This window comes from Scleropages formosus, chromosome 5 (assembly GCF_900964775.1).
Source record: "Scleropages formosus chromosome 5, fSclFor1.1, whole genome shotgun sequence".
In the NCBI taxonomy this organism is placed as follows: Eukaryota; Metazoa; Chordata; class Actinopteri; order Osteoglossiformes; family Osteoglossidae; genus Scleropages; species Scleropages formosus.
The window spans coordinates 5,576,030-5,589,311 of record NC_041810.1 but is presented as its reverse complement, the minus strand read 5'-3'; the positions used below and the strand labels follow the sequence as shown (position 1 = coordinate 5,589,311).

Genomic DNA, 13,282 nt, shown 5'->3' with positions numbered 1-13,282 from the left:
GCATTAAATAAAAAATAAAAAAAAAAACATAGCTGATGATTACCTGGGAAGAGGGCAGCAGATGTGTATAAATGCATATTGTAACTTCCTGGGAAAAATCAATTTTATTGGATTAGATGATTTATGGTTTGCCGAAATCAGTAGAATGATTCATTTTCGAGAATACGGGACCAGAGCTCATTCTGGAAAAGACAAAATTCCGGGAAGACATATGGTAAAGACTCCAAGTTCAAAGCTGGGGTCTCTGGTTGCTCCTTTTCTCTGTATATGTCAGTCATCCTTTCTCACCATGGAGTTGGAGTTTAAATAAGAGAAGTGGGAGTCATGGCAACCCGGTGTTCACTGCATCACCAGAGCATGGTATTTAACTTGAATTCCTCCTCTAAAGTACCCAGTTGTGTAATTGAGTCAAATAGCATTAAGTTTTCTTGGATAAAAGTGTCTCCTCAACAACGAAGCAGCGATCAAAGTGAACCACATGATTATAATGTTTCTCATAACTGGTTTATTGCAACTGCTGGGCTTTTTAGGGAACCCTCCTTTCTGTGCACTTCACATCTGCAGGGCTTCCATCGCTCCGTCTAATGATGTACGGGGGAAAAATGCCGGGATCTTCCAGATGAAGCGCAGTGTTAAGAGATCAGAAATAGGGCGGATCCCCTGTGACGCACGAGTTCCCGTTTGTCCCACAACTGTTTGTCGTGGTTTTGTCACTGACGGGGAATTTGTTTAACATTTCTTGACACGTTCACCTGCCTTGTCTCCCACAACCTTGGAAGTCGTTCATTTCGTGGGCTGAGAAGCAGTAAACATGCAGGTGTCTGTGAACTGAGCAGCAATTAATGATGACAACGTTGCTCAGAATAGGGGCAGCGTGGTGGCACAGTGGGTAGCATCGGGACCTCCAAGGTCCTGGGCTGCAGGTTCGAGTCAAGCTCAGCCTGAGCAGAGTTTGTGAGCTTGCCCCTGACTTTGTTTGTGTGGGTTTCCTCTGGGTGCTCTGGTTTCCTCCCACTCTCCACTGAGTTGCTTCAGGTGAATTGGTGACTCTAAATTTCCTGTAGTGTGTGTATGAGCGAATGAATTAATATGTGTGATTGCCTCACAGACTGCTACAGTGTATGGGTTCCAAACCACTGTTACCCTGCTTTGAGAAGGTGGCCAATAATAGATATGGAAATATTCCTTGGGATATTTTTTTTCTTTTTATTTTTTTTTACTTCTATTCCAAAAGACACATTTAATTCTTTTCCGTTTCCATCATATATGGTTTGAGCATCTATTGAATCAGCAGCACCAGGCAGTTGTGGCACGGGGGGAGGGGGATTATATTCAGTCAATGTATCTACTGACACGGTATGTTTGAGAGGTAAAAAGGTGGGCACATCTGTGTGAACAGCATGTCTTTGGACAGGTTCACCCATAGTGTGTGAGTGACAGAAAGAGTGTGTGTGTTCCACTGATGTATGGATGAGTGACCCATTGTAAGTAGTGTATCTAGCAGTGGAAGTCTTTGGGTGCTCTGGTTTCCTCCCACACTCCAAAGACATGCTGCTCAGGTTCCCCCATAGTGTGTGAGTGACAGAGAGAGTGTGTTCCACTGTGTGGATGAGTGACCCATTGCAAGTAGTGTATCTAGCAGTGTAAGTCACCGCAGTGAATAAGGTGTGTGGGCTGCTAACACTACATGCAGTTCATTGGAAGTCACTTTGGATTAAAGTGTCTGCTAAATAAATAAATGTAAATGTGTTTCCAGCTGTGTGTCATACTGGAACCCATGCAAGAGCTGATGTCCAGACACAAGACCTACAGCCTCAGCCCGCGGGACTGCCTCAAGACTTGTCTGTTCCAGAAATGGCAGCGGATGGTGGCTCCACCAGGTACCAAGGCCATCCGTGGTCATAGCGAACACACCTTGCTCTTTGTAACCATCCTAGCTGTGGCTTGGTCTTAGCTAAGTACTATCAAAAAAAAAAAAATCCAGTTAAAAACTATGCAAAGTCAAACTTTAAGGCATCTAAGGGTTAGAAAGCCTGTATCTAAGTATATTTTGAAATTACACTGGTTTATTGGAAGAGAAGGTAATTTTTTTTGTGCTGATTGAGGCGTTTGAAGTCAATAACTTTCACAACTGCTAAAAATGCTAGATATACCATTTCATTCACTGCAGATTGTTATGAAATGCAATTTTGAGCAGCTGTTTGGTGAGATTTCAATTAATGAGTGGAAAGTTTCACCGGACTTTCACGTGTTTCAAAAGAATTGAAAAAAATGGAAAGCCCACATTGCTCCTCAAAACTCCATTTTACCATAACGTCCTCTGAATAATATATCATAATACAGTATTATATATAATAATATATCATAGATGTTTTAAATGAACAGTATGGTAGAAATTTTTTTGATAGCTGAAAAAGTTAATGATAAAGGTGAAATGTATAATTTTCAGTGTTTTATTATTCCATTAGAACATGTTTTGTATTAACACGTTCAAAAGGTGGAAATATTTAAAAATTAAAGACTTGATCTTGACCTGGCTACTCTGCATGTTTCACTAAACGCTCGCCTTTTTCACGTGGTTAAACTTCAAAGCTCTTTTCACAACATAAATTAATTGATCTCAATATTCAATGTAAACTGATCCCAGTTATTTGCGGTCCGAATTTAGTATATGCAGAAGGACAGAGAAAATTAGTGTGTAAACAGTATTAAATAAAATGACGAAAATCATGATGTTTCATTCGACAAGTGCATTATTGATCCCACTTAAGCTCAATTAACCCTTAGTTACAGTCAGTATAGATTTCTGTAAATTCTCTTACCCTATGTACTGGCTGGGTGTCGGCATGATGGTGACCCCCCCCCAAGGCTTTCACACAATACTTCTAGGATCGGCTCCCGATCAATGCAACCCTGTTCTGGACAGCTGGTTATTGAAATTGGATGGATGGGCTAGCTGGGTGTGCTGTAAAAATCTCACTAGATTCCTGAGAGTTTGTAGTGCCGTCAATGAAGGAGTGCAGCGTGTTGTGTTTGTGTCGTTTATTATTATAAAGGTTAGGGTAAGGTACTAGTAGTGCTGTTAGTATTGCTGTTATTGGTGTTATGAGATGGGTTAGTGCCCCGTCCAGGTTGTACTCTGCCTGCTTGGAATGTATGGTTTAGAGATAGATAGGCTCCGGAGCACCGTGACCCTGCATTGGAAAAGCAGTTGTTGGATGGATGGATGGATGGATGGATGGATGGATGGATGGATGGATGGATGGATGGGATTGACTACTGTACCATGCTGTATTCTGCCTGTTTTGATCATCTTTGCCCCATCCACTTGTGAGACCATCTGCATTTGAATGCACAGATAAGGAGTTCCACTTACATTTACATGTACATGTATTCATTTATCAGATGCTTTTCTCCAAAGCAACATACATCTCATAGAAAATACAATGTGTTCATTACATTAGGAGGAAGAGACACTTAGATGCAGACGTGTGATTCTTAAGTGCGGTTAGTTTGTCTCTTTCCACCATATGAACCAATGTTCATCACACAAGTAGCTGCATAAAACCTTATCGCAATATTCATAATTCCTGATCACCTTCCTAGTAATTTTTTTTTTTCCTTTTTCAGATACATATAAACATTTACGTTACATTACAGGAGCAGCTGTGTAAAGGTTTATCCCACATGATCTTAAAGTTATAGAGCATGAACATTGACACCTTACGTGAACTTTAGAGATGATGGGCAATGCACTTACAGAAGCCATTTCTTTGTCAGTCATAACAACTGTATCCCCACATCATATAGAAGAAAGTACATTTTTGTCTGCTTTCACCCAATAAATATAAATGTCACCTTGATTACAATCCTCGTAAACAGGGTACTAAAGCCTTAGGTGTAATTTCATTGCTTTTCCACCATGATCTGCATTCTATCCTTTTTTCCACTCTATGTGGTCTCAGAGGCATCTAATGAAAAGTTTGTAGTGCTTGGGTGGAGCAAATCTGAGCGGAGTTTGTTCCCACTGTGGCGCCTTTATTCTGTGTTGATCGTATCTGGGTCTCTTTCCTCGTGAACTTTCTTTACTATCAGCACTTGTGTCTTTCCTCCTATTCTTCTGAAATAAGGAAATGTGCTTGGTTTTCGTCAGGAAGGAAGAACAGACACATTTGCTCTCCGATAAGATGAAAATAGACATGGAAACTGAACGGATCTTTCTTTAATTTTAGGAAATATGCTTTAAAATCCTGTGGAAAACAAAACGAACGGCCGACGTTCCGTGATGACTGTGTTCGAGTGCAAATATGAAATATGTTTTATTTCTTTAGCTATTTTTTCCTTAATTCTAATTTCAAAGCATCTCCCCTAGTGCAATCGGTAAGAACCTCAAAAATTGTTTGATTTCATATAAATACATACGTATACTATTTACCTTTACTTGTGTATAACGTTTCACCTTTTTCAGCAGTAAAAGGGCTTTAAAGCTATTGTACTGTAAGTATTAGGCACACAAATTCTTCTGTTCTCTTAAATGACTATAAATGCATATATATATATATATATTTTACCTCCCCTAGCAAGCTGATTATCTCCCTAATTTCAGGAAGCTTATGTTTTTTCTTAAAATGTGTGCAATTTTTTAAAATTTGTCCATAATCTGAAATCATTCGGCTACTTTAAACGTCATCTCGTAATTCGGAAATTTCCCGAAATGAAACCACGAGAGGAAAATGCTTTGAGCAATGTACCACATCTTTAATTGTATTGCTTCTCATGGCCCTCTATTCTGTTCAAGCTTCCAGAAGAGAATTTCGTAAATAAATCAATGCCCTCTCACTCCAATTTCAGCAGGACACCCACAGAACTTCAAAACGGAAATTTTCCCTCCAAATCTCAAAAAAGGTACTTTTTTTTTTTTTTTAATCTTCTGATATTACAATGGTCTAACTGGGTTTTACATGCATTCTCAAATGAAAGAGACATGAAATACTTTGTACCATGTCGCCCTCAGGCTGTTTTCTCGGGGTGAAACTGAAATATAAATATAAAATAAATGTTTCCATTGCTGCCGGCTCCTGCGCTCGTGAGCAGCATTCAGAAAGCCGGCCCTCCGACACTGTAACAGACCTTCACAAGGTTCTCACTGCACCTGTAAGGACTGTTATACCGCGGTAACGGCACAGTGGAGTGGAGAGTCCACAATGGTGAAGAATACGGCCACCGTGCAAAAAAATCCTGAAATATTGTCCATCACCAAAAACAGACAACGCGAATAAGGCCGGAATAAGTCCTTTGTGATACCGTGGTATAGCGGTGTTTACCGGTCAGTGCTGTTTTCAGCAATCTGTGTGCTGAACGAATGAATGATCTAGATGAGCGCAGTGTTTCGATGGAGAAATAATGAAACGGGGGTTCTTACTAGTGCATGTCTGGGGAGATGTTTCCGTGGCAGTGTTCATAATGGGGGGGGATACGACGCGTGCTGTAGGGAAGGTCACCGTGTCATGTCACCGATTACCCGGGCCGCTGTCCTTGTTCCCTCTGCTATGCGCCCGGCAGCTGAGCCAGCGAGGCAGACGACAACGAAGAGGAGGAAGAGGAAGAACTCGGCCAGCAGCGCGTCCAACAGCAGCGCGGGGAACAGCGGCAGCAAGAAGCGCAGCCCTGCCAGCAGCTTCAGCCTCTCCGGACAGGTACCTGTAAGCATCCCCCCCACCACCCTCCTTGGCTCACGTCTCTGGACGCACCTGCCTGGACACACACACACACACACACACACACGTAGATCCTGCCATTAACATGGAACACGGACACACGCAGCTGGAGCCTCTGCAAAGAGGCACCAGTGAGTCTCACACATATATGAGCAAAAATGATTATATTTGCACAGATTTACATATTAATTTACTTTTATTCCTCAGACAGATGCTTGTCTCCAAAGCAACATACACTTATTATTACCTGCTATTTTGTCCAATAGTACTGGATGCTGAGCACTAAACTCCCTATAGTATGGAAGTGAAAGGGCATACAGTATATGTGATAGTATTATAAGGGCAGTAGCTGGACACATGACACAATATAATATATTTACATACATAAATAAATAAATTCCTCCATGTGTTTGCATCACAACGGTGTCAGTGTTTCACATTACATTTAGCTCATGCTTTCCTCCAAAGCAATTTACAACTGCATATTCATTTACAGAGCTAGGTAATTTTACTAGAGTAATTTGGGGTAAATACATCATTCAAAACTTCTACAGCTGGAGGTGGAATTCAAACCTATAATCTTTAGGCCTAAAGGTAGCCACTCTACCCACTATTCTTCCAGATTTTCTGCTATTGCATCCCAGTTTTGAGTTTCTGTGCTCAAAAACTTTATACTGCTATGCAACATGTTTTATACAAATATTTAAAAGTATATACAAATATACAATATATTTTATTCTGTCTGTTAATTCCTCCTTACATTGGGTCCCTGCATGGTAATATATATTTAAATTTATTTATTTAGCAGATGGTTTTCTCCAAAGTGACTTCCAATGAACTCTATGTAGTGTTACTATCAGCCCACACACCTTATTCACCGTGGTGACTTACACTGCTAGATATACTACTTACAATAGGTCACTCATCCATACATCAGTGGAACACACACTCTCTCTGTCACTCATACAGCAGGTCTTTGGATTGTGGGAGGAAACCAGAGCACCTAAAACTTACACTGCTAGATACACTGCTTACACTGGATCACTCATCCAGAGTGACACACACTCTCTGTCACTCACACACTACAGGTGAACCTGAGCAGCATGTATTTGGAGTGTGGGAGGAAAGCAGAGCACCCAGAGGGGGAAACCCACACAGACATGGGGAGAACATGCAAACTCCACACAAACTGAGCGGGGATCGAACCCACGTCCTCTCACACCACCCAGGCACTGAGAGACAGCAGCACTACTCGCTATATATAGCCTTGGTAGACTGTTATCTTTCCAGGAACAAACTCTCAAATTGGATTACCTGCAAAATCCACACTGAAATTCCTTTGCATACATTTGGATACCCAATGGAACACTTTTATAACACTGGAAGTTAATATAATCTCCATTGGTAAAATGTTTAAACCACCCGTGCTGAATCATGTTGCACAGGAGCATCGATGTAGTTTTGGGCTTATTTTCGGACTGGTACTGATTCTGTTGGAGCTGCCCTGTCTCCACCCTGACCTGACCATACGCACATCTGTGATCAACCGTAGGCGGGATACCAGTCCATTACAGGGCAATCACATGCCCTCATTCAGTCGGACATGCACGCACGCTAAAGACAACTCAGAGTCCCAAGCTCATCCGAAACCTGTCTTTGCACTATGGGAGGAAACCAGAGCACCTGGAGTAAATCCACATTGCCAAGATAAGTCAGTCTGCATACATCTGCCATAATGTGTGGGTTTAGTCTGTATTATTTGTAATCGCCAGGAACGTTGCAGCCTTGGAATTCAGTCATGTATCTGCAAGGAACTGTGAAAATAGGATGAACGTGAAAATTTTGGTTTGAATAACCAAAGACACATCTTACAACATGTAACAGCACTTTTAAAATGGCGAAATAACCGTCGGGAAGAGAAGCGGCGCATCAGCTCTGAGTATCGATCATAGAACGCAGTACGTAATACACCACCGCCGTGGATAAGAAAGCACACGCCGAGACGTGCCTTTTACTGCAGTAAGAGCAACATGTGTATTACAAGGGCGACAGCAAGGAAATGCGCAAATAGCACGTTTCACGCACGCCTGCTCTTGTTCAACTTGTACTCGTGCTGCCGAGCACTGGCGTGCATGATGTTAAAGGCAACCAGAGCCCTTCTCTGTGCTGCTCATTGGAGAGTGAGGGCTGGGGAGGCAGCCTTTGTGTGTTCAACAGCGTCCTCTACTGGTGGAGGGCGGGAATTGAAGGCTTTTGGGGGATCTCGCCACATGCATCAGGCGCCTGTTTCAGCTGATGGGCAGTAGGTGGAGTCCTGGTTAAGGATCTCGCCCTCCGCACTGCAGCTCCCCTCGTAGCCTTGAGCAGCGTCCCTGCACTGAGCTGAAGGCGTAAGAACCCAGCGCACTGAACAATTCCTCATGCGCTGTTTATATTTATTCATTTCTACAAAGCAACTTACAGTGTTAAGGTTACAATTATTTATCCTTTCTTTTATACAGCTGGGTAATTGTACTGGAGCAATTGAGGGTAAGTACCTTGCTCAAGGGTACTACAGCTGGAGATGGGAATTAAACCTGCAACCTTTGGGTCCAAAGACAGCAACTCTAATCACAAGCAGCCATGAAAAGAAAGTAAAGATGGATAAATAAATGTAAATTTGCTTCTCTGACGTTGTAAGTCACTTTGGAGAAAGTAAAAATAATAACATAAACAGTCTGGGGTGGGTGGGGGGCTTTGCGTGGGGCTTACATTGACATCACGTTTACGTTTAGATTTATTCGGCTGCAGACACTTTGCTCCAAAGTGCATTTCACCTACAGACAGAGAAACGCACAGCTGTGATTTTTGAAGTGCTGTCACTTTGTCCAGTCGCACCGTTCCTCCCAGCACAAGTTAAGAATTGAGTAAACTGGGAGTGAATATTTTTCAACAATTATGCAAACATTTAAACAATAATGTAATGAAAGTTTATAGAGCAGACAGGAGATCAGGAGAGAAGGGCACCCAGAAGAGATGTGTTATAAAACCCATACAAATGTTGAAAGGGATTCAGCAGTTCTGAGGGGTAAAGAGAGCTGCGCCTCCCCATTGAGAGGGACCAGTTCTGATGATCCGGTGTCCTCGTAAGGATCCTGCCACGGAGGTTCACTTGGGAAGCTTTTTGGGGCTCATTGTACTGAGCGGAGACCAGGGGCGTGTGCTTTACCTGTGTATTCCTGCATGCGGCCTGAATCCGCACGTGTGTGTGTGTGTCAGTGCCTTCTATCTGCTGCTGATGGTCTGAAAGGGACACTTGACAGGTTTATACTGACATATTGGCTGCGAAACAGGAGAAAAGATGAGTACCTAGGAAGTCGTAGCAAATTAATTGTAATTAGCACTATCAGTGTTATTATAGTATAATAGCAGCTGGATGCATTGATTCATTTTCCACGAAAAAGTGGCTTTAGATTTCCTGCATGGAGGTAGGCAGCAGACACAGCGCTGGAACAGATGGTCGATGCAGGGCTTGCTGGTAATCAGCATATTTTTGTTAATGACTTAATTAGCTATGCAAATTGCTGGATCAGTGTGTATATTGTTATTTACTCAAATCCTTACCTAAATTAATTAGCATAATTAAGTGGCAGATTGTCAAGTGTATTAGCAGTAGTTGAAGGATTGGCTGTCTTGCCAACTCAGACAGGACTCTCCAGCTTCTTACTCAAGGAGGGGGGAAGCATGGCTAGGGTGTGGTAAATTTACCCCCCCCCCCCCCAAGCATGGCTGAACTTTCCCAGCATGCACTGGACTGCCCACTTTTATTTATCAAGCTGATACTTTTTTCTTTTTTCAATGCAACTTACATTTACATTTATTTATTTATCAGACACTTTTTTTCCAAAGCAACTTCCAATGAACTCTATGTGGTGTTATCAGCCCACACACCTCATTTACCGCGGTGACTTCCACTGCTAGATACACTACTTACACTGGGTCATTCATCCATACATCAGTGGAACACACACACACACACACACACACACACACACACACACACACACACACACACACACACTGTGGGTGAACCTGAACCTGAACAGCATGTCTTTGGAATGTGGGAGGAAACCAGAGCACCCGGAGGAAACCCACACAGACACGGGTAGAACATGCAAACTCCACACAGACTGAACAGGGATCGAACCCACATCCTCTCGCACCACCCAGAGCTACATTTATTCATTTAGCTGATGCTTTTCTCCAGAGCGACTTACAATGTGGTGTTTACTTATTTGAAGTATTTACAGTTATTTACCCCTTTAGACAGCTGGGTAATTTTACTGGAGCACTTTAGGGTAAGTACCTTGTTCAAGGGTACTACAGCCAGAGGTGGGAATCGAACCTGTGACCTTTGGGCATGCCAGCTTGAGGCATTCAGTTACCTATAACAGTTCACCCAGTTATTCAGCTGGGTAATTTTTACTGGGGTGATCTAGGGTGGTACCGTGTTGAAGGGTGCTGCAGCAGTAGGTTTGAACCACCAAGCTTTAGTGCCAAAGGCAACTCTAACCACTACAAGATCAGCAAATAAAGATTGTTGCACAGTGTTACACTTGAACTGTAAAAGTATCTCATGATGCATAACATCATTGTGATGTTGTTTGCTCTGTGCTTTATTTTTATTTGTGATTTAGGTACCAAGTCACAGCTGAATAAAACCCAATAACAGTATTGATCAAAATTCCGTTGTTTTTCTGACTCAGTCCAGCATCACCGAAACATAAAATGTCCGCGTTAATAAAAATATACCTTAAGTTATTCATTTGAACAAATGCAGTTTTCATTTGTGTTGCTCATTGTTTATGAGTATAAATGTATGTAAACCTCATCGGGGCGGAACGAAAGTCCACTGAGCCTGGTGTTTTGCTCCTTTATCGGCAGGACGTTATGGTTGTCGGGGAGCCGACGCTAATGGGCGGGGAGTTCGGAGACGAGGACGAGCGGCTCATCACGCGCCTGGAGAACACTCAGTACGATGCTTCCAACGGCATTGACGACGAGGATGATTTCAGCAGCTCTCCAGCCCTGGGAAACAGCGGCCCATGGAACAGCAAGCCTCCCAGCAGCCAGGACAGCAAGCCGGAGAGCGCGGCACCCCAGCCATCGCAGTGAGGAGACTCCCGTGCTCGCCACTAGGGCGGCGCCGTCCGACCACACACTGTGCTCCGAGCCGCTCGCACCGAGTGCTGTGATTGAACTGTGAAAATTCCAGTCGCTTCCATATAAAATCCGGAGAAGCAGAGGGAATCAGAACTGGGATACGGTTCAAACAGACTTTTCTAATGAGGAAGCATCCAGATGTTTCCCTGTGAGCAGCTGATTCAAAGCCTGGGAGAAGGACGTGCGGAATCCTCGAGATGAGTCTCTCAGAGTGTGAGGGATCCATGAAGGACAGGAGTGATAAGCCAGTCTGTAAATTCGCTACCATTGTGGATCTGGGCGCCGCCTGGCCCTGCTGTACCATAGTTATACCACTTCTTACATCAGTCAGGCCTTCTGAGTGCTGACGCTCAAAGCTTTCCCGACGATGTTCTCGGATCACTCGCATGTGTGTTTAGTCGTATGCGGCTGCGAGAACTTAACTGACGCCCTGGTTCTGCAAACTACAAAAACGTCCACTTATATTGCAAAGTGAGTTCCTTCTCGACGCTTGTTTTATGTGTTGTTTTTCAATCCCTGTCCCTTTGCGCTCCACTGAAATCATAGAATGAAATGAGGTCTTTATTTTGCTGTCGCGCATTTGTAGGTTTCTGAATTATTGCCCATTGCAGCTTTCGCTTCAAACCAAAATAAGCTCCGATTCATCGAGTTCTTATTTTTATACCTATTTTTTGGTTTGATTCAGAAATGATCTTCATGCGATATATAGAAATGTCATAATTACAACAGTATCATACACAGCAGCTAAGATAATATAAAGATAAAAAATAATCATCTGATTTATTATAGTCATTGATTATAAGAAATAATCAGTGCTTTTGTTGAATTTCGATTAATTCCATTAAACAAAAATTGTTCCCCTTCAAGGCTGAACGATGTGATATAGTGCCTACTGTGCGAAAATTTAAATTGTGCTTTAAAATGTATTATTTAAATAAGGGTTTTATGACAAAACTGATCGTTGCTGTTTGAGTTTCCGGTTGTGAGTTGCGTAGAGGCCCACATCGGGAGTCTCAGTGTAATGACTGGGTTTCGATTGAAAGTTAGTTTTAAGAAATAAGCAGCATTAAAGGTTAAATTTATCATCACACACTTTTCGTTTTTAAATTTTTGTGTTAAATTTACACACAAATTATAAATTATACTGTTGCTAAGAGATGTATTTGTAGATGAAATGTATGATTTGTCTCGTAAGTAATGTTGAGTTTCTTTGTCGAGACAGTTACAGCTATTGAAATCACCCGTAAAAAAGTAACATTCATACATGTTTCATGTTTATTGAAAATTCGCTTTGGCCACTAAGAAAATGGGAACAACAGCATCGAAATTCCACACAGCGTCATGCTGTTGTGTCACCTTGCCATTACACATTTATTGTGGAAAAGGGGTGGTGGAAAAAGTACGTTATATCAAACGACAGTTTTATTTGCGCAAATTTCGGGAATAAAATTTGTTGGTGTGTTCAAAGCTCTGTAAATATGCTAAAAATCATTTTAAGGTCACTAAACAAATTTCTTAGCCTGTAGCACCTGTTTTGTTTGTTTATAGGGTTGTTTCCTTAATTTTTTTTTTTAAATATACAGATTTTTTTGTCTTTATGTAATTTTCTCTTTGCTTGAAATTTCTGCAAAAGAACAAATGAAAAGACCTCAGCTGTTTATTTCTTGTTTTACATTGTGTTTATGTGTGCATTTGAGAATAAGAGCATTTTTGAACTTGTTTGGTAACTAGGACTGCTCTACGGACTTGTAACTTGCAAAACGAAGTGTCTTTGTGTCAAACAAATGCATTTTATGTATGTCGTATGTGTGCTAATAAATTTTACTTATTGCACTGTTCTTCAACATGGTCTTGCATCAAAAGATTGCTTGTTTTAATGATAATATTTACATTCCTTCATATAGCTGATGCTTTTTTTCATAGCTGCTTGCAATGATTTATCCTTTCATACAGCTTGGTCGTTTTACACGAGCAATTCAGGGTAAGAACCTGTCTCAAAAGTACTGTAGCAGGAACCAGGACTCAAACCCAAGACCCCTGACTCCAAAGGGGGGGGGGGGGGGGATTTAATATATGGTACCCTAAAAGTGTGAGGTGTAAGTGGGATAGCTGTGCCACAAAGGTGAAAATATTCCACAGTCAATGACAGTCCTCCTCTCAGGTTACAGTAACACTGTACCTTGCTTGGTATTTTTATTTGGCTAAAGTTGTTGCAGGTGCTCAGTGACAGAAAGTGCGCAGCACAGTGAGTAGAGCTGCTGTCTTAAAGAGCTTGGGTGGTGCGAAAGGATGTGGGTTTGATCCCTGCTCAGTCTGCATGGCGTTTGCATATTCTCTATGTTTCCTTGGGGTGCTCTGGTTTC

General features: G+C 42.0%; 1 protein-coding gene across 5 annotated transcripts in view; it reads left to right on the top strand.

Annotated features, from left to right (window-relative positions):
- Window positions 1-12,442, top strand: part of LOC108930777 (LIM domain-binding protein 2) — a 61,631-nt gene extending 49,189 nt beyond the window's left edge. The window contains exons 6-9 of one of the 5 annotated variants that reach the window (XM_029252527.1): window positions 1,757-1,880; window positions 4,852-4,905; window positions 5,563-5,696; window positions 10,641-12,442. In XM_029252527.1, coding sequence (XP_029108360.1) covers window positions 1,757-1,880; window positions 4,852-4,905; window positions 5,563-5,696; window positions 10,641-10,871 — 543 coding nt within the window. In that variant the 3' untranslated portion in view covers window positions 10,872-12,442. Of the gene's footprint in view, window positions 1-1,756; window positions 1,881-4,851; window positions 4,906-5,562; window positions 5,703-7,269; window positions 7,362-10,640 lie in introns of those variants that run through there. The other 4 variants (XM_029252526.1, XM_029252530.1, XM_029252529.1 and 1 more) reach the window with 4 other exon arrangements.
- The last annotated feature ends 840 nt before the right edge of the window (window positions 12,443-13,282 follow it).